This window comes from Pavona decussata, unplaced genomic scaffold (genome assembly GCF_977016875.1).
Source record: "Pavona decussata unplaced genomic scaffold, jaPavDecu1.1 SCAFFOLD_174, whole genome shotgun sequence".
Classification (NCBI taxonomy): Eukaryota; Metazoa; Cnidaria; class Anthozoa; order Scleractinia; family Agariciidae; genus Pavona; species Pavona decussata.
Genome location: NW_028145585.1, coordinates 1686408 through 1707183, shown reverse-complemented (window position 1 = coordinate 1707183; position 20776 = coordinate 1686408). Strand labels below are relative to the sequence as shown.

Below are 20776 nucleotides of genomic sequence, written 5' to 3'. Positions count from 1 at the left end.
GTTGGAAGCTATTTCAATGGGCTTCAAGTTCGAACGAATTCTGTAAAATTTTGGACAAATGTTCCTTCCGAAAACACGAGAACTTTCAGAAATAGTTCCACCGGTCTACAATGTTTAAGCAATTTTCGCCTGTCAGAAATTAAAGATGATGGATGGCAAATTGATTTTCGTTTCCTGTAAACAGCGAAGAATGTAAACCACACGCAGCAAAGAAGCCATTGTTCTGTTTAAAAACATAGCACAATGTTACTGGAATTTCCGTCAAAAACACCCGCGGCGATTTGGCCCGAAAAGGTCTTGGTGTTTTAGTTCAGTTTTTAAAAAGTGAAAAGGGCAACGAACCGGAATCAAAAGGTCGTAGCCCCATAAGATTAGAGTAAAGGGCAAATGCAAATATATTTATACAAGTGCTTGAATATTTAAGACAGACGTGACGTGTGTACCACTTCGGGGCGGCTTGAAAGAAACCGCAAAACGTTTTCCTATGTAATGGTCAGTAATGTTCAAGGTTGGAAATCCAAGAAGAATAATGATTTTACCATTTGGTTGTACAATCAAGACAAAAGCCTCCTTTGATGTTATCTCAACAAAAGTAATGTTTCAGCATAAAGCTAAGTCAGTAATCAGGCTGACTGTCAAATATCTACAAACGCGTTCAAATTTGACAGCGACATAATGGATCGTAGGAACTGTAAAAGGGAAGGATTATAAACCACATGTGATTTCATTGTAACAACAACTTTACGCTAATGAATTTAAATCAAGGCTTGAAATGTGTTTTCCCGAATAACGAAACACTTTAAGGGTTAAGATCGGGTTGTTTTTAAAATATCAACACACGAATCATATTTATCAGTGACATAATGCGCCCATAAAAATGTTCCATTGTGAAGAAAGGATTATAACCTTCACCATCTGTTTACATTGGTGCCACCCGTCACTCCAAATCAAACACACTCGAATAACGAAAGCGAGTTGAACGCCTTTGAAACAAGCGTTTAAAAGCGTCGAAACATTACTTCAAAGCGCCCATTAAATTATTTCAGTAGATTGAATAAAGAGAAACTTTGCAATCCTGATAATCGTAATGGAATAATCCCTTTTTGCGTCAGAATTTTCACCCACATCATAATTTCACACCTTTGAGTGCCCATAAGAAATAGAAAGCATACCTTTGAAACAAAAGAAAGAATTTAGGAAGGGCTTTTAACAAGTTAAGTTGCTTTTAGTGTAGTATTCTCTAGGAAAACCATTTGCGAAAGCAAAATGCACGTGATTAGCAAGTTCATTTTTGTGGCGCGACAGCCATTAACGGCGAGTGCTTTATAGTTCTTCCTCTGTTTGACCAAAAACAAAACAACACTCCCTATAAATATCTTCTTCCAAACATTAAAACAACCTCGAAGCACGCAAGGATAAGAATTGGGCGATTAACCCATAAAACGAAACCCATTTGCGACGAGAACACGTTGTAAGACGACCCTCTTTAAAACAGAATTTAGAGGAAGTAACAGAAATTGTAATCTATTTTAAAAAGACTCGATGATAAAATATGCGAGTCGGAGAACTCCTTATCTGTCTTATTCAAATCAATTCAAGGATGCATGGTTCAAGCTATATAACGAAATTTTAGGCCTAAAAGATTAACCTAAGTTCTATTACTTGAAATTGTAACTGGGCGAAATGTAGGTCGGCTAGGTGCTGTTAAGCTCACACTTTGAGGAAGACTTTACATGAAGAAAACCCTTCGAAGTATATCGCCTGGTGTAACTCAGACGAAGAGACATATATATAAAAAAAATCGAAAAGCAAAAGACAGCTGTAAGAGACCATCAAATGAACAGCAAACTTACCTAATAGCTCGCCGGATGGGCGAAAAATATGTACACAAACTACTGCTGCGATAATGACCAATAACAGCAGAAACAGCAAAGCAACTCCAAGGCATATACGGTGATGTATCGGCACATAACATTGTCCTTTGTCCTCAGCCATTTTGTGGTAGACTTTAAGACTTCGCATTCTGACTAAAACCTTCACGAATTTGCGGACTTGTAACGACTGGTATAAACTGTGAGGTCGGGTCGCCCAGGTCTTGCTATGTTACGCGGCGACGGCGAATAAAGTTTACTGGAGTAACACCAGTCAGAAGAGGAAATGAATTAAATAGTTTCGCTACGTAACGTGCGCGTCATCGGATCGAAATACGCGCGAACGCCTTTGCTTGTCAAATTCACTTCCGACCTGGATTACTTTACCGGAATTTTCTCTTTTAAAAACTTGGTTAATCTTTGAAAAGCCGAGGAAAAAAATTAACGGCAAACGGAACCAAAATAAAGGGATCACTTGACGAGATTTCTGATCAGGATCGCAATGTTAGTAAAGTGAAACAAGGAACGAATGAAAAAAAAAAAACTTTTAACACCATGTTGCAAATGAGTTCACACTTAAACGCACTAATGGAAATTTTTGTTCTTTTTACAAGGAGTAATGGATTTTTGATTAATTAGATCGTCCACGATTTGGGTGAACAAAAGGATTTGAGAGTGCGAAAACCTAAAAATAGTACCAAGTCAAATTGATCATTGGCAAGTTGCGTCGACTAAGAAAAATCTCAAACCCGTTGTGTGGGAATCCAGCCCTTTTCACCAAAGCATTTCATCAGGCATTAATTCCGCAAGAGCGATTTTCAAGATGACGAAAATTGACTTTACAACAGACAATGCAAGAGTCGAACTGTCAATGCGTGCTATATCTACTGGTATATCTGTATCAAGGAGGCCGGACGAGCTATCAAATTTACAATCTGTATTGTACTCAGAGTGCACTGGTAGACACTTACTGACGTACTTATCAGCGAAACTCTAGCCTGGGAGGAGAAAATGCTAACTAGAGAGCTGACAAGAGTTGATACTAACTTCCAAAAGGCAATTAAGGTTTTTTTTTCAAAAAGTATGTAGTCTGCATACGAGAAAAAAAACGCGAACGAGTCACCAAGCGCCAGTAACATAATTGAATCTCCTCGCGCGCACAACACCGACTAATCCTAAGCTTAACCTTTGTCCACTCTAACAAGGTACCGAAAACATCCCGTTGATTTATGATTTATTGCTCAGGACTGTAAATCTTTTTCACCTAAAAAAATTACTTGGAAACCAAAACAACACTCGCTGCAAACTGGGATGGAAATCCGGTAACGTTTTGCTTGCGTGCACTGTAATTTCATTTTGTTTTTATGCGTCTTTTACTGTACAATCAAAGGGATGATTCATCCAAAACATCAATTCTTAATTAAGCTAAACAGATATGTACACTGGCAAATCTAGACCTGCTTATAAACAATTAAAATAACAACTTAAGCGAGAAGCGAAAATGTCCTTCGAAAGTCTGAATTTTGAATGCAAGTTTCTTTGGAAAATCTGAGTTAAATTCAAGATTACTGATTTTTTCAAGATTGAATCCTTAATTCGATGTGGACAAAAACTTTAACGTAAAATATTTTAAGAGATTGTTACTATTGCATGTTTGGAGTTAAGTGTTTTAGTTTTTTTTTTTACTTAATTCCTTGTTCAGTTACACGGATAGTTAGGGATTAGCAGTCAGCCATCAGACAAAACACTCAAAAGCTCAAATTATTGTATCAAAAGCACAAAATTATACAATACAAAAAAACGTTGGAAATAGCTGGCGATACATGCTGGTAAAATTGTGTTCAAGAGAAACAGGTTTCTACTCCTGACAGCTAAAGGTCCAGAATAACCAGTCCTAGATAGAGATTGTTAGTCTACTATAATTTATAAGATGGCGTTTATTTTTGCGAAATGCAACAATAGGGCAATGAATCGAAAACCAAATTCGCATTAAAGCGCATTGCTTCGGCTAAAGCAAATTAATAAGTCAATTTACAACTGTTCCATTCTCCGTTAAATCAATAACAATAACTATACACTCAACTTCATAAGTCGTGTGTAATTTTCTCGCGAGAAAGGCTAAAAAAGCGATCATCGAATTGTTTTTCTTACCCGACATCCGTAGTAGTTTTAACCTAGAGTTCAACGACAAACTGTGGATAGAAATGTTTGCTTTCGGCATATGGTTTTCGGATGATGCGGTCCACGAACGCGTTCATCTTTAGTCACTTTAAACTTTTATAACCATAATTACAACGAAACTTTTTCTTGATGAGTTAACACCTCACTTGGAAATCCATCTAAACCCGCTAACTTCTCAAGGACCAATGGACTGTATCCTCTTTACATCTTTGATGTGCTAAAACTTAAACGCTGTCGCAAAATGCCCTAACTGTGCATTTTTAAGATTCGGCGAAGGTGAATTCTCTAAGAATTATTCTCTGTGGAAATGAACTTTAAAGCAGGATTAAATGGTTTCCAAAAGCACGGATGTCGGAACGAACAGACCCAGTAGCGAACTGAACCATCAAGCTCAGCTTGATTACAACTTATTTGCTAATCGCCAGAGAAAAGTCTAAAGTGCTGACAAAAAACAAATCTTCGCTTCAATGCAGTCCACCCAACGTCGAACAGCTTAATGGCCTAAGTGAAGCAGAAAGAAAATGCCAAATTCTTCTTTGCTGGAGGGACTAGAGGCATTCGAGAAAAAGCCAGCCACATCCGGAGAAGGCGCCTCTGTGCCTCTTCGTTAATTTTTGTCACCTTTTTGCAGCCCTTTGTAATCGAGGGAGACGCAGTGCTTTTCTTTTCGCGATAAAAACGTTTCCCCGACTAATTCTTCCGGAGAAGCGACCTGGATTGGACGGCGTTTACGGGCCAATTCAAATATTATTCATAATCAACGTATGACGCCGAAAATTGGAGTCGTTTGTGACAGAAAAGTGAAAAATGAAGTAAGAACGACTCGAAGCACCACATGAGTTCTTGCACGGAGCTTGTTAAATCCTTTTGAGAATCCGCGCAAAATAAACCGCTTTTCGTACATGCAATGACTAAAATTATTGTCACCAGCTAGAGAAAGGGTCAATAAACTGACCATGGATTTTAAACGCGTAAGATAGCCTCGCAGTTGCATGTATCTTTGCAAAACACGTTTCCCGGCTTTCAGACCACATTCCGGACACCATAACTCATTCTCACACATATGTCAATTTTACACCTTCGACTCTTCAAATCTCTCTCCTTTTCTTTCCTAATACTTCCTAAGTCTTCAAACACCACTGGGTTCGCTATACAGCCTTGATATTCTCAAGCGAAACTTGCGTTCAGAGTTACCGGTATCTAGACAGACAGCTCCAACACGCGCTTATTGTTCTCTCACCGCTCGCCAGGCGCTACAGAATAATTTCGCCCTGTTTTCGCCCCCTCAGCGAAGCGTTTTCAAGGCTATTAAGATCCGCTAGCACGAGAGGAAATATCTTAGAGTGATTTATAGCTTTGGGTTAAACTGCGCTGAAGTTTTCGCATAAATCAATCGAAGATTTACGACCCCGAACAAGGGGCGGTCAATACAAGCAGATATTATATTGGCTTGCTCGGATTACATATTTACGTTTAGAGAGAAAAAGATAAAGGTACTTACCTCTGAAAATGTGCAGGAGGAACAAAGAGGCGATAGCCATCCGCACACAGGACGGTCCCATGTTCATGAAATCGTTTGGCCGGTGTTTAATCTGAAATTAGAATACAAACAATAGACGATGCTTATATACTCTCGAATGAGCACTTTGTAGCGGCGGCATGCAACAGATAACAGAGCAATGACCGGCATGTAGGGAAAGGTTTTTGGTGTTGCTTTCCGCCGCATGTGTCAACGCTTACCTGACATGTGTCAAGGTTGGGCAGAATTTGATATACGAGAATATGACATCTTAAGCTAGTTAGCAGAGACCTTCCGACCTTTCACGATACAAAGAAATACTTCATCATAAACTGTAAACTAATTTGTTCCAATCTTATTTTCCTTTTGACCGGCGCTGGTTTGATGCAAAAACTTAAAACGATGAAAACCCCGGACGCGTTATTATTCCGGCCCCAAACACCTCTGTGAAGTGTACTAGAGGATAACGTTTGAGAAATCTGACAGCCACGAACCAATCAGAGTTCGTATTTGAACATTTGGAGTGACCGCACAAAGGCGTTATAAACCAATACCCCTTCAGAACTCACTTGTTTTAATCATTAAATCTGTTTTATTTAGACACCCGCTGTAAATAGTCTTTTCCTTGTCAAGTGGTATCCCTACAAGAAATTATCTCCAAAAGAAAAGCGCTACACGTTTGACTGTATTTAGCAATTTTGATACAATGAACCATTCGCCGGCTGTCAAGTTTGAAAATTGTTCACTTATCGTGTCACCTCTAATCACTCTTATTAGTATCATAAATAGCGCCATGAGAAGATCATATAGCACTTCTGGGATGGGCAGAACATTTGACACTCCGCATGCGAACAGCATCTGCTGAACTCTCGCAGTCTGGGAGTCATATTTAACTTTATAACAGAATCTGTCTTCGGATAATTGATTTTTGCGTCGTGTCGAATCCTTCTGAGGCTATAATTCAACGAGATTTTCCATCTCCTTTCACTTGCTCAACATACGGTCTGCGGGGAGTTCGATATGAATACTTGGCAGCAAGGAAGTGCTGTTGATTTACGACGTAATGACAAGACAGGAAGTCAGCTTGTCACATATAGAACGCGATCAAGTATTCCGGAACTGAAGGATTGTGGGAGATCTAAAAATGTCAAAACATATTGCAAAGTGCTAACGAGATAATTTATTTACTTTGGTTGTAGTGTTGCTTCTTAGCTTACTCCAATTAAAAAGATTTTGTTGAAAAGTTATTTTAGCCAAACAAATTTTGTTGGCGTTTTTACGAAAACACCTTTTTCCCCTAAGGTCTAACCAACAGTACAATTATCTCTTTCACTTCAACTGACGGCTGCCGAGTGATTCAAAATGGGCGCTTTCAGTGATCCAACAAACCTGGACCCAACTAAATTTTACCTGATGCCTGTAAAAGCAATATTTTCAACCTTCTTTTGTGTATTGAATTCAATTTGGAAGGCGTTTTTATTTATTTTTTGCGTTGTTCGATAATAGTTTTTAGCTGACAGAGGGTAGGCATCGCATGGCAAAACTGGAACAATTAACTAATCAAAAAAAGGTGAAACAGGCGAGTTGAGAGAGCAGAAGAGGAATTCGTGTTGGTTCTTCACACATGGTTCTATAATGCTTTCAACATTTCAACAAGGAATTGAGAAGTAATGAAATACACGTCTTGAAAACTGAGAAAAACCGTAACGAATTTCAAATGATTACAACTCCTCAATCATCTGGACAAGACGATAAAGCTGTGTGGCAGAATGATTGAAATATCGTGTTTTTTTTTTTAATTCAGTGTTTCATGGCGGACGACTGAAGAACCTCGAAGCTGACGAAATCTATTTCGAATTGCCGTGTTTTATAGTAGTTTAACACTATTTTTACATCGATTTTACACTGCGTCAACTAGACTGGCTAAGACGAGAGGCTACAAATTCTGAAGGTCTCTGAAGAGTCTCTTGGCCGAGACGAAACGCCGCGTCAGACTAGCCACGAACAATTCACAAGTATTTGACAATTTTTGCCTACAAATTCTGAAGGTCTCTGAAGAGTCTCTTGGCCGAGACGAAACGCCGCGTCAGACTAGCCACGAACAATTCACAAGTATTTGACAATTTTTCAATTCTTTATAGTTTATTTTTGCATTTTATTATTTATTTGTTCATTTTGCGATCTGCAAAAATAGTTCCAGCCAAAAAAAAAAAATTCCGCAACAGATATAAAACAGTTGAAGGAAATGACCAACTTCTGAACTAGTATGGCAACAACGAAACCTCTCTGGAAAATATCAATCTTTACTTTAAAATACCTTTCCTGGTTCAACATTGATCTAGTCAGTACTCCTTAAACATCAACCAGACTAATTTGCGGCCGTAAACTTCTACATAAAACTCTATGCCTCACGCTATTCTGTGAAGGTCAATTACCATATATCCTGGCTAATTTCTGCCTTGTAAAGCCGTGATAATTGACGGGGCCATCTGCACAGGGTATTAGCCTTTTAGTGAACGCTCGTTTGATTCAATACCTTGGAAAAACCTGAGTGACTATTTCCTTTTGGAATTGCCCCGGTGAGTTACAATAAACGTCGGTTAACTTCGTTGAAGTTCACACAGTATTTTGCTATATAGAGACTGTTACGATTGAAACATTCATTCATTGCCAAATTGAAGACTGAAGAATGCTGACGATGGTAGCAAAAATTACAGACTAATGGCTGAAAAGCCATACCGATTTCATCATACAGAGCCATGCAACTGTGAGGGCTTATTTCTGGAAATCGGTCTGAAAAATAGTCTCACATAATGAGGTCCGGTGGGGCAACTTGGCAGACTTGTGAATTTAGCCGGTTTGACTGTTAGGCCGGTGCGCCAAAATATTATTGCACTTCACACACGACACTGTACTGGGCTGAGAATCACTGAACAGTAATGAAAACTGGCGGTGTAACAAGTTTTACTGACTGAAAAGATAAATTTTCGATTCGCATGTAGTAATTAAGTTGCACTTTTTACAAAGTATTCTTGTGGACAGGTAGATAAAATTTGTAGTGGAACTACATAAAGTCTGTAGTCTGTCCTAACAAAAAAGAAGAATTAAGATTTAAAAAAGCTGTTCAGTAGGACCATCTATGGGCTGTCTTCAAGGCAAAATTCTGTAAGGGAGGTGTGACGCAGCGCCAATTTGTAATTCAGTATTGCGCTAATTGAAAACATGTAATCACTGTACTTTAGAGTTTCAACCACGGACTGAGAACTTGACAATCTCATTGCACAGGATAATGTCATTATCACGCTGAACAGTACCAAAAGAAAATAACGAACTGCGCAGTAGCTTACGTTTGAATAGAAATCAACCGGAATCTATCTAAAGACCCACAAGTCAAAAATTACATCACTTTTCGACGAGTTTATCGACGTTTTGCACCTTTTGCGTCACTAATCTGTGATAATAGAGGTTAATTCGAGTGTTAAGTCTGGAGATGGTGTGAAAAAGGCAGTTAAAATGAAATGTAAATAAGAAAACACTCGAATGGCGTTAAAAATACGGATAATCTTAAATTTGGCCACCGAAGTGCCTGCCACCGCATTAGAACACTCGGCACATCAGAATGCTGCAGAAGGTGGCTGTGTAAACATTTCATTCTGTGGATGAAATCCTACCAAATGGAGTCCACTGATCAATACTTTCCGGGAGGAAATGTCCATGTTGTACAAGGTGGTCGTAATGTTTGAGTCAGTGGATGAAATCCGTTGAGTGTGAATATTTGTATCTAAAAGAGACGGAGCAGTGCTTTCTTGTGGTGCTGTTTATTATGCTACATGTATACAAGGGTGGTTCTAAATTTGAGCCTTTGGTAAATGCTGTTGAAAAAATTATCGAGCAGCACTGTTTTCTGTTGTACTGTTAGGTTTCGCCGTGTACAAGTTGGTATGAAATCCTGAAGTGTGTCGGCATTCAGCAGTACTTTTTTGTGTATTCATGTTTATTATCCTGCACAAGATAGTTTTAACATTTGCTTAGAAGTGTATCTGCCTGGGAGCAAGCTGAAACCGCTCAGCCCAATAGGGAGCTTACTTTGCCCACTCAACATACAGGCCATGAACTGAAATTCTCTGGTTTAGGAAAGGTACGCAGTACAACGTCTACAAGGCTAACGAAAGATCAGTCCACCTCTTTATCTCAATCTCAGCCGTATTACTGGAGATGAGACCCTGGCTTAAACGGATATTGCACTAAAGGTTCTGTCATACCCAGAAATGCTATGAATGTATTTTTTGTTTTCATTTTCTTGCGTAAAAGTACTTAGACTGTAAAAATACTCTCATCTTACGTAAAGACTTCACCGGAAAACATCAAAATAACCGCACTGGAATACACAAAAGGGCTATATGCTCAGATATATACTGCAGCCGGCATTGGAAAACTGTCACTTACCTCGCAAATTGCTAAGATAACTCCACTTGATGCTTTAAAAACACGAGAACTTGTTGTTGATCGGCCGATTCTGCGGTGAACAAGAGGAAATTGCGGCAATAGTTGGTCGTCTGCCTTAATTACTGGGGCGGAGCTTTCGACAACAATGCGTCATTGGCGGATCGGAACAGCCCCCCAAAACTACCGGTCCGTCTTATAATTGCTTAACGCACGGTCGCAAAAACTGGTTTAAAACTCCTTCAGCAGTGTTTGTTGAGTAACAGGACGTTATAGTTTTAGTCTCATGGCTGTTTCCTCCTTCACTGAATCTTCCAACTATATTTCTTTGTCTCTTTGCAACAGATGTTGCACAAACGACCGCCCGGTTGGTCGTGATTTAGTTTCGGACAAGAGAATTTATTTTTAGGTATCAGCACTTTAATCGCAACGTTAACTGAATCATCACAGTTGCATTACCTCAAAAATGCGCAACACCGAATCTATTTTACGTGGGTTTGGAAAAGCTGTTCAGGATTCTCTGAGAACAAAACGTAACCGGCTTGAATTAAAAAATACTCGGCCCTAGATGAATATCATATTATATGAGGTTATCTGTGGTACGAAACGCTCACAAGCGCTAAAAATTCAACCTGTTTTGTTTTTGTTTGTTTGGAAACACAGCACGCGACCGACAATGAAATCACAATCCATCATGCAATTACGGGTATTGTCTAGGCGTAGTCTGTGGCTTAATTGAAAGAAATGGTCGGCAACTATATATACGATTCCCGTCCGCTTTATCTTGCAGTATAGTATCCCTGGAGTATGCAATCTACCTTCCTATTGTTGTAATAACCGCAATAGATTAAACCGTTAGAAGGGCCATTTTATCTACGATCGATTGACAATTGAATTTTGGTATGCCAAGTGAATCGTATGGTAAACAAATAATTATAAATGACCAAATAATTTGAATGGAAGGCAGGAACAATTGCTGCGAGACATACTCGACCAATTTCTTCCTCTTGTTCCACATTGCCGAAGCAGAGATGTAATTGAGGTTAATTAGAGGGGAGGAGTTTAGCTTTGTCAAGGAACTCCCGCGACATTGATTGTTTCAACAGGCTTTTTTGAAAAAGAAGGAGCTCCTTTCGTTATTAGACTTAATTGACTGCCCTTGCAAATTAAAAATTGCTCGCACCTATCAAGCCCAAGTTTCAAGTTCGTCTTGGTGCTTTTTCATTTGGGTTGTAGCTTACCTATGTGCCAAGAAAAGGTGAACGTACGCCTGTGGGTTTAGTTGCAAGTCGAGATTATCAGTAAACGAATGTCGTCGGTTTGATTTACAATATTTTGTCTGTCAAGTATCTTGCTGTGTATGAGGAATAAATCGTCAAAACAATAAGAAACATTATAGCCGTGACACTTAGCATAACTACAAACTGGCAAACCGACCATTGAATAAAAGCACTTCTGAATGACAGGATGCCCCAGCACTTTGTTAGTTTTTATTCCAAAGTAATCGGTGGAGTGGACTAAATTCTTGTCTAACGCTGAATAAGACAATTGCAGACACCAAGTTTGACTGAACTATCGACCGTTGGATCTTAAATCCCATGATTTAATATTTGGCTACCACGGTCTAATTCTTGCGTTATTAGATGTATTGTATATAGTAAGAGCCAGGCTGAATATTTTGGTTTCATGAAACGTTTGACTTTAGGGTTTTAAAGCTGCGCAGTATATCCCAACTTAAACGGTTTTGGAGGAGTACCCTTTAAGAATAGTTGCAGTCTGTTAACTTTTTGTCTATCCTGCAAGGGCGATAAAACGTGTACAACGTAATTTAACGTCAAAACGGTAAGTAAATGACTGACTGACTGACTGACTGACTGACTGACTGACTGACTGACTGAATGAATGAATGAATGAATGAATGAATGAATGAATGAATGAATGAATGAATGAATGAATGAGTGACTGAATGAGTGAGTGAGTGAGTGAATGAGTGAATGAGTGAGTGAGTGAGTGAATGAGTGAGTGAGTGAGTGAATGAGTGAGTCAGTGAGTGAGTGAGTGAGTGAATGAGTGAGTGAGTGAGTGAATGAGTGAGTGAGTGAGTGAATGAGTGAGTCAGTGAGTGAGTGAATGATTGAGTCAGTGAGTGAGTGAGTGACAGAATGAGTGAGTCAGTCAGTGAGTGAGTGAGTGAATGAATGAATGAATGAATGAATAAATGAATGAATGAATGAATGACTGACTGAATGAATGGCTGTCTGAATGAGTGAGTGAGTGAGTGAGTGAGTGAGTGAATGAGTGAGTGAGTGAGTGAGTGAGTGAATGAGTGAATGAGTGAGTGAGTGAGTGAGTTGAGTGAGTGAGTGCGTGAGTGATTGAGTGAATGAATGGATGGATGGAAATTCAGGTGCTCTAATAAAATTGTCCACAGTTTTGACTTCCTTGACATAATAAATTCAACAGGTTTCGTCCCGTCTCAACCAAAAAGTAACGGACCTTGTATGAAAATTAGAAAGGTTTCAAAATAATTGTCTTTTAAGCACATTGTTAATGTTGTATATTTGAAAAGTGAGAACAATTCAAAAATGAATGTATCCAAGAAAACCGAACAAATTTACAGTAATCTATGATCCTTATAAGGTTAATTTGTGCATTGTGTCAGTCTTTGAATAACAATAAGAGTTTAAACTTAGGCTTTCAGTTTTAAAATAGGCTTTATCACGGTTTTCGACGCCATTTTGACAAGTAGGCAAACACATCTTGAAATATTAAATAGTGTTTGTATGGAAATCCGATGTCAAATAATTTTCATAAAATATCGCTTCTGAAAAATTCATGAATTGGAAACTTTTGGCACTAGGAAAAGGATTTTGAGAAAAAAAATTGGAGGGATGTAGCTGTGCCAGAAAGCGTCCAGTCGTGTTTTGAACTTTCGATACATTTCCCTGTATTTTTTCCCGCGAACTATTTTAAGGCCTATTAGGAAGATTCTAAAACAGATTCCTTCGATCAGACGGTCCAGGTCAATCGCGGCCACTGGAACTTCTGAATCAGGCTATACTTTGACCCCCGCAAGCGAACAACATTCGGTTGCGGAAGCTATTGCCGTTAACTGGGAACGAAAACAACCTCACAGTTTCTAGAAAGAATCAGAAAAATATTTTGTTTCTCGTGGACGAAAAAAATGTTTGTGCAAAAACGTTTTCGTTTGCGCAAAGAGCACATCTAGGATATTCTACGGCAAGAAAAATATGTTTCCGTAACTTAAACTTACCTTTTTTGGCAGTACTCGTCAATTCCTTTCCTTCAACAACTTCGTAGCTTTTGCTTCGTTGTTCAGCTTTCCGATGCTTTACGCCCACAGTTTAAAACCAAAACATGTGAATCCAGAGACGTTTATATAATCGAACGAATTCTAGAATTTTATCAAAGTTTGAATTCACTTCGAATAACTGCCAGGAACTGCCAGGCCCTCTCCGTTGTTCTTTCGGATCCAGGCCCTTGTCGGTCAAATTAAGAAAAAGAAAATGGCGATTCTCGGGAAGACAAACATGACGTATTTCAAAACAACAATCTTCTTTCTTGCGAGAGTTATTGCCGACGTTACATGTCGAATGTTATTGATTCGTCAGCTCGTCTTTACGTTTGATCGTGGATTTTTCTTATCCATGGTAAAATTGCGAGGCATTTTGACTTATAATGTCCTCTCCAACAGCTCCGGACTCACCGAAAGATTTCGTTGAGTTAACTCCAGTTTTCCGCGGAGGAGAGAATCAACAGAGAAATGTTGCAAAGGTAGCCTTATGTGATAGGATTTAATCGATTTTATTTCTACGCAGACTACGCTACGCTTTGATGTAGGCTTTAGTTTAAAAACCCGGGTTAAACGAGAGAAAAAATTGCCTAGAGCTCACCCTCTTAGATCGAGTGAGAGTCTAAAAAGAGCACACATCTACGTTTTTGCGGATTCCACTAAAAAAATTCGAGCAGATTCAGACTCTTTGATCTAGCGCACGAGCGTTGATTAGCGCGTGAGTGCTGCAGGTCATACGGCGGCGTCACTGTGACCCTCGTCAACTCGGAGCGACTCTCGTTCTAGTTTGAACCAGGATTACTATTGGTCCTATTGGAGATTGTGTTAATCTTGAGCCAAAAAAATGGGAGGAAAGCTGATTTTTAAGCTTATTATTAATAGTGGCTTCTATCAGCTACACGTTGTTTAGCTTGACAAAAACTCCTGTTGGATATTATTGACATGATTCCTTGACACATTTAAGAGTACTGTAAGTTACATCAATTATTGTGGAATTGCAACATTTCCAATTTAATTTTTTCCAGGTTTATAATTCAGAGCTATGCATGTTAGCCCTGCCACCTGATGAACAGCAGTTGCTGTCCAGAGTATCTCAGTATCTATTCTATCGCGGTATCATCCCGGTGGTTGTTAGGAGCCCAAGCGAAGCTCTTATGCACAGCAGGCATTCACGGTTTGCTGTAATTATTTTGCCAGATAATGATCCTGTGCTGATCAGAAAAGTCAGGTCTGTGAAAATCTTTGTTGCTCAAAATATCATTCAAGTTTTCTTTATTTTGCAATAGACTGACGACTGGATAAGTCCTGTTTTCATTTGAATGATTCATGATTAGAATTTGTATTGTAGACTATCAAAAATGTGGATTTATTATTTCCTCAAATTAGTTGTGCTGGAAAGGAAGTGTTTTTTTTTTTAATTTGGTAACTTTAACTGTGCTATTTTTATATAACAGTAGTGTTAGCTTTGTCAGGTCAGTAAAATTAACAAATGAATTGCTCACACAGGTCTGCTGATGGAATGAATTATGGGACTCCTGTGATTGTCATTTCATCTGCTCCAATTTTACCAGGTACATTTCCAAGATCTTCTTTAAGGATCTTAAAGAGAACCTTCAGAATAATAAATATCAGGAGCCCATTACCCTCCTGTAAATATAATGCATTAGAATGCTGTTTCTAGATTATAATGAAGGCCGGTACTTTATTCTTGTGCTGTCAGGACACCAACATTATTGTAATGTTGTTGTCAATTCGGTTTATAAGCTCTTGGATTTCACAATTTTTTTTTGTTACCTATAAATATTGTTCCGTTGTTTTAAACAGACAGCACCCTTCACATGTTGGGTACAAATGAAATCCAGGAGGCCATCCATAGGACAACAAACTCCGAAAAACTGGAGGCAGATTTAATATCTGCTCTTAATCACATCATTGGACAATCCTGTCATATATTTGGTAAGAATAATTTTTGTTATCTGTCAGAGTACAGTTAACTGATAATAATGTTAAACACTGAAGGCTACATATTTGTTTACAAGACTCAATATTAACTGAAATAATAACTTATGCTGTTTAAAATCCTCCAGATTATAATTTTTGCAAACCGTTGACAGTAATGTACGGAAAGTACATTGTGGGAGGTTGTACTGTGCGGGAGGTCGTGGGTTCAAACCCCGGCCAGACCACCACTCAGGGTCTTTAAATAACTGAGGAGAAAGTGCTGCCTTTGTAATGACAACAGCAAAGGGTTAGACTTTCTAGTCTTCTTGGATAAGGACGATAAGCCTTAGGTTCCGTCTCACAACCCTTGTTCGTAATAACTCTGTGGGATGTTAAAGAACCCACTTACTGTTCATAAAGAGTAGGGGACGTAGTTCCCGGTGTTGTGGTCTGGTCTTTGTGTCTGTTGGTCTGGGGAGGGTGGAGTGAGATCACATATGGACTGAGGTGGCAGCCAGAGGTGCCTTGTATTAATTAATGCTGACATCCGATCTCACACTCTGGATATGATTGGTTATTGATTGTAAAGTCACATGTATGTTGTGACTGATTTAACAAAGACTTCATAAGACTTCATAAGTGAATTGCAATGGTTTGACCTGATTTCAAAAATCTTTGCACCTTAGAGCGTGGCTCAATTCACATGGTTTTCTGGGCAGACCCAACAACAGCTGAACATAAAATGATTTTACAAAAATATGCAGAAAATGTTCATAGATAGGCCTTTTGCACTAAGAGGTCATTACCCATTCTCCCACAAACAATGAATGTTACTTTAAACAGAAGAGCCCACCAAAATTATAGTAGATGCGAAATTAAAAAACGAAATCAACATGAAAGACCTTTTATGGCAATTTGAGTTTTCAACAAATTAGGACCTTTATGGTTGCCATGTTGGAGTGCATGACTTTGTCTTCCAACACAAAAGCCAAAACTGCAACCTGATATTATCATTGCTAAATGCCTGTCAATTATGACAGCCTTTTAGCAAGAAATATTATATGAACAATACCACAGCATTTATTAAAGGTTTTCTTGATGTCAGTTTGCAAAATTTGCTTTTGAAAAGATGTTATTCATATACTTATAATTTAAAGAAATCAATTCCAGTCACATGACCTGACAAATGAAAAATTTCCAAAGGAGTGCAAGTTTCTAAATGAAAATCGTATTATTTCATTCAGAGCATTACCCTCTACATTTCCTTGTGGGACAAAAACAAAGTCATGTGACTGTTGTGTTAGCTTACATGAGGTGTATTCATAGACTCTACACCCACAAGGGTTCATGGGCCATTAAACATGGCGTTGAACATGAAACATGTGTGGCCCACTAAAGCATATGTTTTCAGTAAGCCCAATAACTCAACAGTGACCTCAATGCAAAGCTGTGGCCTGTTATTTCAAGCTACACAAGTCGGTGTAGATATGAGCGAGCACTCAGTAAAATGCTCAGCTACAATGTTGCTGCACACATTTTAGAAGCCACTTTGGGTATTTGTAATATCAATATTAGTATCAATTTCTTTGTAATATCAATGCTAATAATTCAACCTCTGAGGTCATGAGAATAAAGGATATGATCACCAAAGGTGAATTTTCTTGATATTTTAGTAACTTCTCCCCAGTACTTTTGTAAGAAAAGTACGAGGTCAAGATAGGAGAATTTGTTCTTTGATAGCAGGGGTAAAAGGAAAAGAACTTTGGTCCCACTAGATATCCAACTCCCAAGATATGAGACTAACTTTCAAGCTTGATAAATTTGGAAAAGATGTTTATACTGTAAATCAGTAAATAGTCCCCTTGCAACTTCTGCTGATGAAAGTAATAATAGTGACAGGTTGTGGTTTCCCTAGTCAGGAAGGAGAGGCAGAGGAAGGGTGAGGATTGGGGGGGAGGGATGGTTCGAAGGCCTAGATTTGTTTAACCTTGAATACCCCCTCCCCTGCAATCAATACACCCTTTGACTCCAAAGTACTGATAATTTTGACGGTGTTGTTTGAATGGTGTTTTAAAGGTGACCCAGGTATGTCAATGCTGCCATTGCCAGCCGTCCAGACGACCTGGAGTACCATCCCACATTACAACTCAGCTGCTCTGCCTTCGATACCATTTCATCACCTCCCTGGAGCAGGATTCCCTGGACCGTTTCAGCAGAGTGCGACAAATTCTACGCCAACTGAAATTCCAACAAGGCTAAGCCCTACTCAGATGCAAGTGATGACTGCTGCAAATGGATCACAGATTTATGAGCAGATGGCCAGCTGCGGATCACAAAAGATTCAAAGTGAAGCTGTAGAGCAGAGTACAACAACTGAACCATGTTTGAGCGAGCCACTGACACGGCTTGTGCCGAACCCGGGGCCAGCCCCGACTTTGTGCTCAAATTCTCAGGAAAACACTGAACCAGTACTTCCTGGCATAGAGACTCTGTTGAATGCTATTCAGGTGGTGGAAGGAGGTGATCTCGCAAATATCCAAGGTGATGCCACGTTCAGCAAGTTCACGGCTCTTCAGTCTCCTCAGTCTGAAGAGACAAGGTAAGATTTGGACTCTTACAATTTCCGTTCTTTTTAAGACCCAAATAACAAAACCTATTTCAGACCAGTGGTCAAAACGTTTTCTAGAGTTTTGCTATTTCAGACCAAAGGGATAAGAGTTTATAATCCTTTTTCGGAGAGGAACGGGCGAAACCTCGGGAAACCGTTCACCTCCCAAAAATTTCCCGGGCGCAGATGTCTACCCTCAATAGCAGTAGCCATCATTTACGTTCTCTTCTCCGTCTTGCAAACTTACCTTGTATCTGGAGACAGGATCGTATGAAAAAGCCAAAACAAACAAAATGATTCAATCGTCTTAAAAGTTTCCAGCAGTTGAGCCACAGTTAAACAGTAACAGGTGTTCGTGGAAAGGCCATTTGCAAATCAGAAAAGCCCTATAGCAATATATCTCGTGTTCGTTTTTCCTCGTCCTTGACCCTCCAGGATGACCAAAAGTACTCTCTTATTAAGTCTTGAGATTTTCCCTTTCGTCAATTTGACATGTCAAGATATAGAAATGTGGACTATAGTAAGGAACTGCGCTCTTCGTTTGGGAGTAACAGTAGGAGCCTGAGAACTAGTGCGACTTTTCAAACTCAGTGAACAGTTCGAGTAGTATAGTCCCTTGTTTTTCTAAGGGATAGCAGAGCGAGGGAAACACACAAGCGCGCGAAAAATGCCTCCGTTGTGTCTCGTCTCCTTGAGGGAGGCTATTATCGGGCTCGCGTGTTTTGCCCGGTTTACTATCTATCTCGTACACGCTTCAGACATTTGAGAGGTTAAGAATGACGTTTACGGCAAACGACAAACGTGAGATATGACCACGTGACCATGTTTATCCTATATTTGCCGTCTGCTGTTTTCAGTTTCTCTGTCAAATTGAGTAGTTTTTCGTTAGCATCAAATGGCCCGAATTAGTTTGCACTATTTTCATCTTTGTACTAATTTTTTCAAGAAAACATAAACGCGAATCTCACGTTTGCCGTTTGCCGTAAATGCGATTCTTAGATTAGTGAGCTTACGCATAAAAACGGCAGAGGGAAGAGATATCATCGTGTGACCAGCGTTGACTTGTGTTTTAACTCGATTTTTTTAATTTCGTGTTTTGATCCTTTATAATGCGAAACTCACAAGAGACTGGTTATAGCCAATCAGGAATCGTGTATATTTACCCCACTCTTCCTTCAGCCGCCCTGGATAGCTCGTGGGCTCGCTAATGTCATGTCTCGTTCCAAGAGCCCCGGTTTCGCTCTCTGAAATTACCTGTTTAGAAATTCGAAAGTAGTGCTCGTACACAGATCTTGAGTGTGTGTCTACTGTGCTCTGCAGAGCCTCCAAACCAACACGATCGAGAAAAACTCGGCGATCGTCAGCATCAGAGCGTCAGAAACTTGCCATGGCAGCCATGTCAGAGGCGGCAGATTTCGAGTCACTGAATGATAGCAAGAGCCCAATGCCTGCGAGCCTGTTAGCAAAGAAGCCTTATTTCCTAGAGCTTGATAGCTACAGGGAAGCTCTGGCGGACGATCCTAATGCTAGTTCAGTGGACAGACACAACTCTAAGGAAAGGCATAGAAGGTCAGCTTTGACTCAATGAGTGTTTAATTTAGCCGTGCAGTTTCCTCAGTTCAAGGTTCACTTACAGTTGTGGTATATGACTTTAATGACTTACCAAACGTGTTCCGAGGTTAACTATCAACATTTTCCCCAACGTTTTTCAAATGCCTAACTAAGTTGTATTGACTTGTAAAGGTTACACCGTGTAATCTTCGCACGACATTGCATTCCAAGATTCTTGTGAAGGTTACCACTTTCTTAGAGTAAACATGTTTTAGACGAAACTCCATCCATCTTCAGGACGTAGATTCGTTAGATAAGTGTCGGCCCACTTGACGAACACATCAGACACTTTGGCCATTGCTAATCGTAGCAATCAACCAGACGAATAAAACATAAACAAATATAATGTTGGTATAAATGGCCAAACTCGCATAACGTCTTTCTGTAGTTCGATGGTAGCTTCCCAAGCAGTCGTTTTTAGGGGACTCGTACTACCTCCTTGCTTGATGGTTAACTGGTGTGGTGCAGAAGGACACAGAAGTGACAAAAATATAATGGAAAAGCTCTTCTAGCTGGGTAGAGAAAGTCATTGACTTTTTCCTATTATTTTACGCTCGGAACAATGCCGGACGATACCTACTTCTCAAATGGAGAAGGTATCGATCGTCTGCAGGCTTTCTCTCCTAGCAGGGTACGTAAGATGGTCATGGATTTCCCTACCTGGGCCCAGTTGCTCGAAGCATTGTTAGCGCTAACCCGGGTTAAATACCATAACAACCTATAGGTTTTAATACCTCTTAACCAATGGTTAGCACTAACCATGCTTCGAGCAACTCAGCCCTGTTATTCTGGTGTATTCTATTATGTACCGGAACAGAGCCAGACGCCCATCTACCCAAATGCAATTTTGTTGACGTATATACTTTTCTGTGAACAGAATACGCATCACCAAGGCAGCAGAATTCTTCAAGTCAGTAATACCATGCATGGACCCAAGTATGGACAAGGCCACAGCTTTCTACCGGACAGTCTACTATATGGTGTTCCTGCGCAATGCACTGCTGAAACAGGATCCGCCTATTATACCCAAACTACATCAGGTTTGTACCAGATCAACAGGGTATAATACTTATAACACTGCTAAAACAATAGGGAGTTTTAGAATCGCGTTTACGACAAACGGCAAGCGTGAGATTCGCGTTTATGTTTTCTTGATAAACAATGAGTACCTACATGAGAATAGTACAAAATAATTCTGACCTTTGATGGTAACGGAAAACTACTCAATTTTTCTGAGAAACAGAAAACAGCGAGCGACAAATGTAGAATAAACATGGTCACGCCTAAAT

The 20776-nt window shown here is 39.5% G+C and overlaps 2 protein-coding genes across 7 annotated transcripts in view; one reads left to right on the top strand and one right to left on the bottom strand.

Annotated features, from left to right (window-relative positions):
* LOC146463922 (uncharacterized) overlaps positions 1 to 5710 on the bottom strand; it is a 34505-nt gene extending 28795 nt beyond the window's left edge. For 2 of the 3 annotated variants that reach the window (XM_085083892.1, XM_085083894.1), the window contains exon 1: positions 1854 to 2106. In XM_085083892.1, coding sequence (XP_084940018.1) covers positions 1854 to 2022 — 169 coding nt within the window. In that variant the 5' untranslated portion in view covers positions 2023 to 2106. Of the gene's footprint in view, positions 1 to 1853; positions 2107 to 5553 lie in introns of those variants that run through there. The other variant, XM_085083896.1, reaches the window with a different exon arrangement.
* Positions 1 to 20776, top strand: part of LOC146463921 (uncharacterized) — a 33559-nt gene that overhangs the window by 10365 nt on the left and 2418 nt on the right. For 2 of the 4 annotated variants that reach the window (XM_085083924.1, XM_085083923.1), the window contains exons 1-7: positions 13525 to 13809; positions 14353 to 14555; positions 14834 to 14898; positions 15152 to 15283; positions 17345 to 17867; positions 19197 to 19445; positions 20365 to 20527. In XM_085083924.1, the coding sequence (XP_084940050.1) occupies positions 13714 to 13809; positions 14353 to 14555; positions 14834 to 14898; positions 15152 to 15283; positions 17345 to 17867; positions 19197 to 19445; positions 20365 to 20527 (1431 nt within the window). In that variant the 5' untranslated portion in view covers positions 13525 to 13713. Of the gene's footprint in view, positions 1 to 13524; positions 13810 to 14352; positions 14556 to 14833; positions 14899 to 15151; positions 15284 to 17344; positions 17868 to 19196; positions 19446 to 20364; positions 20528 to 20776 lie in introns of those variants that run through there. The other 2 variants (XM_085083926.1, XM_085083925.1) reach the window with 1 other exon arrangement.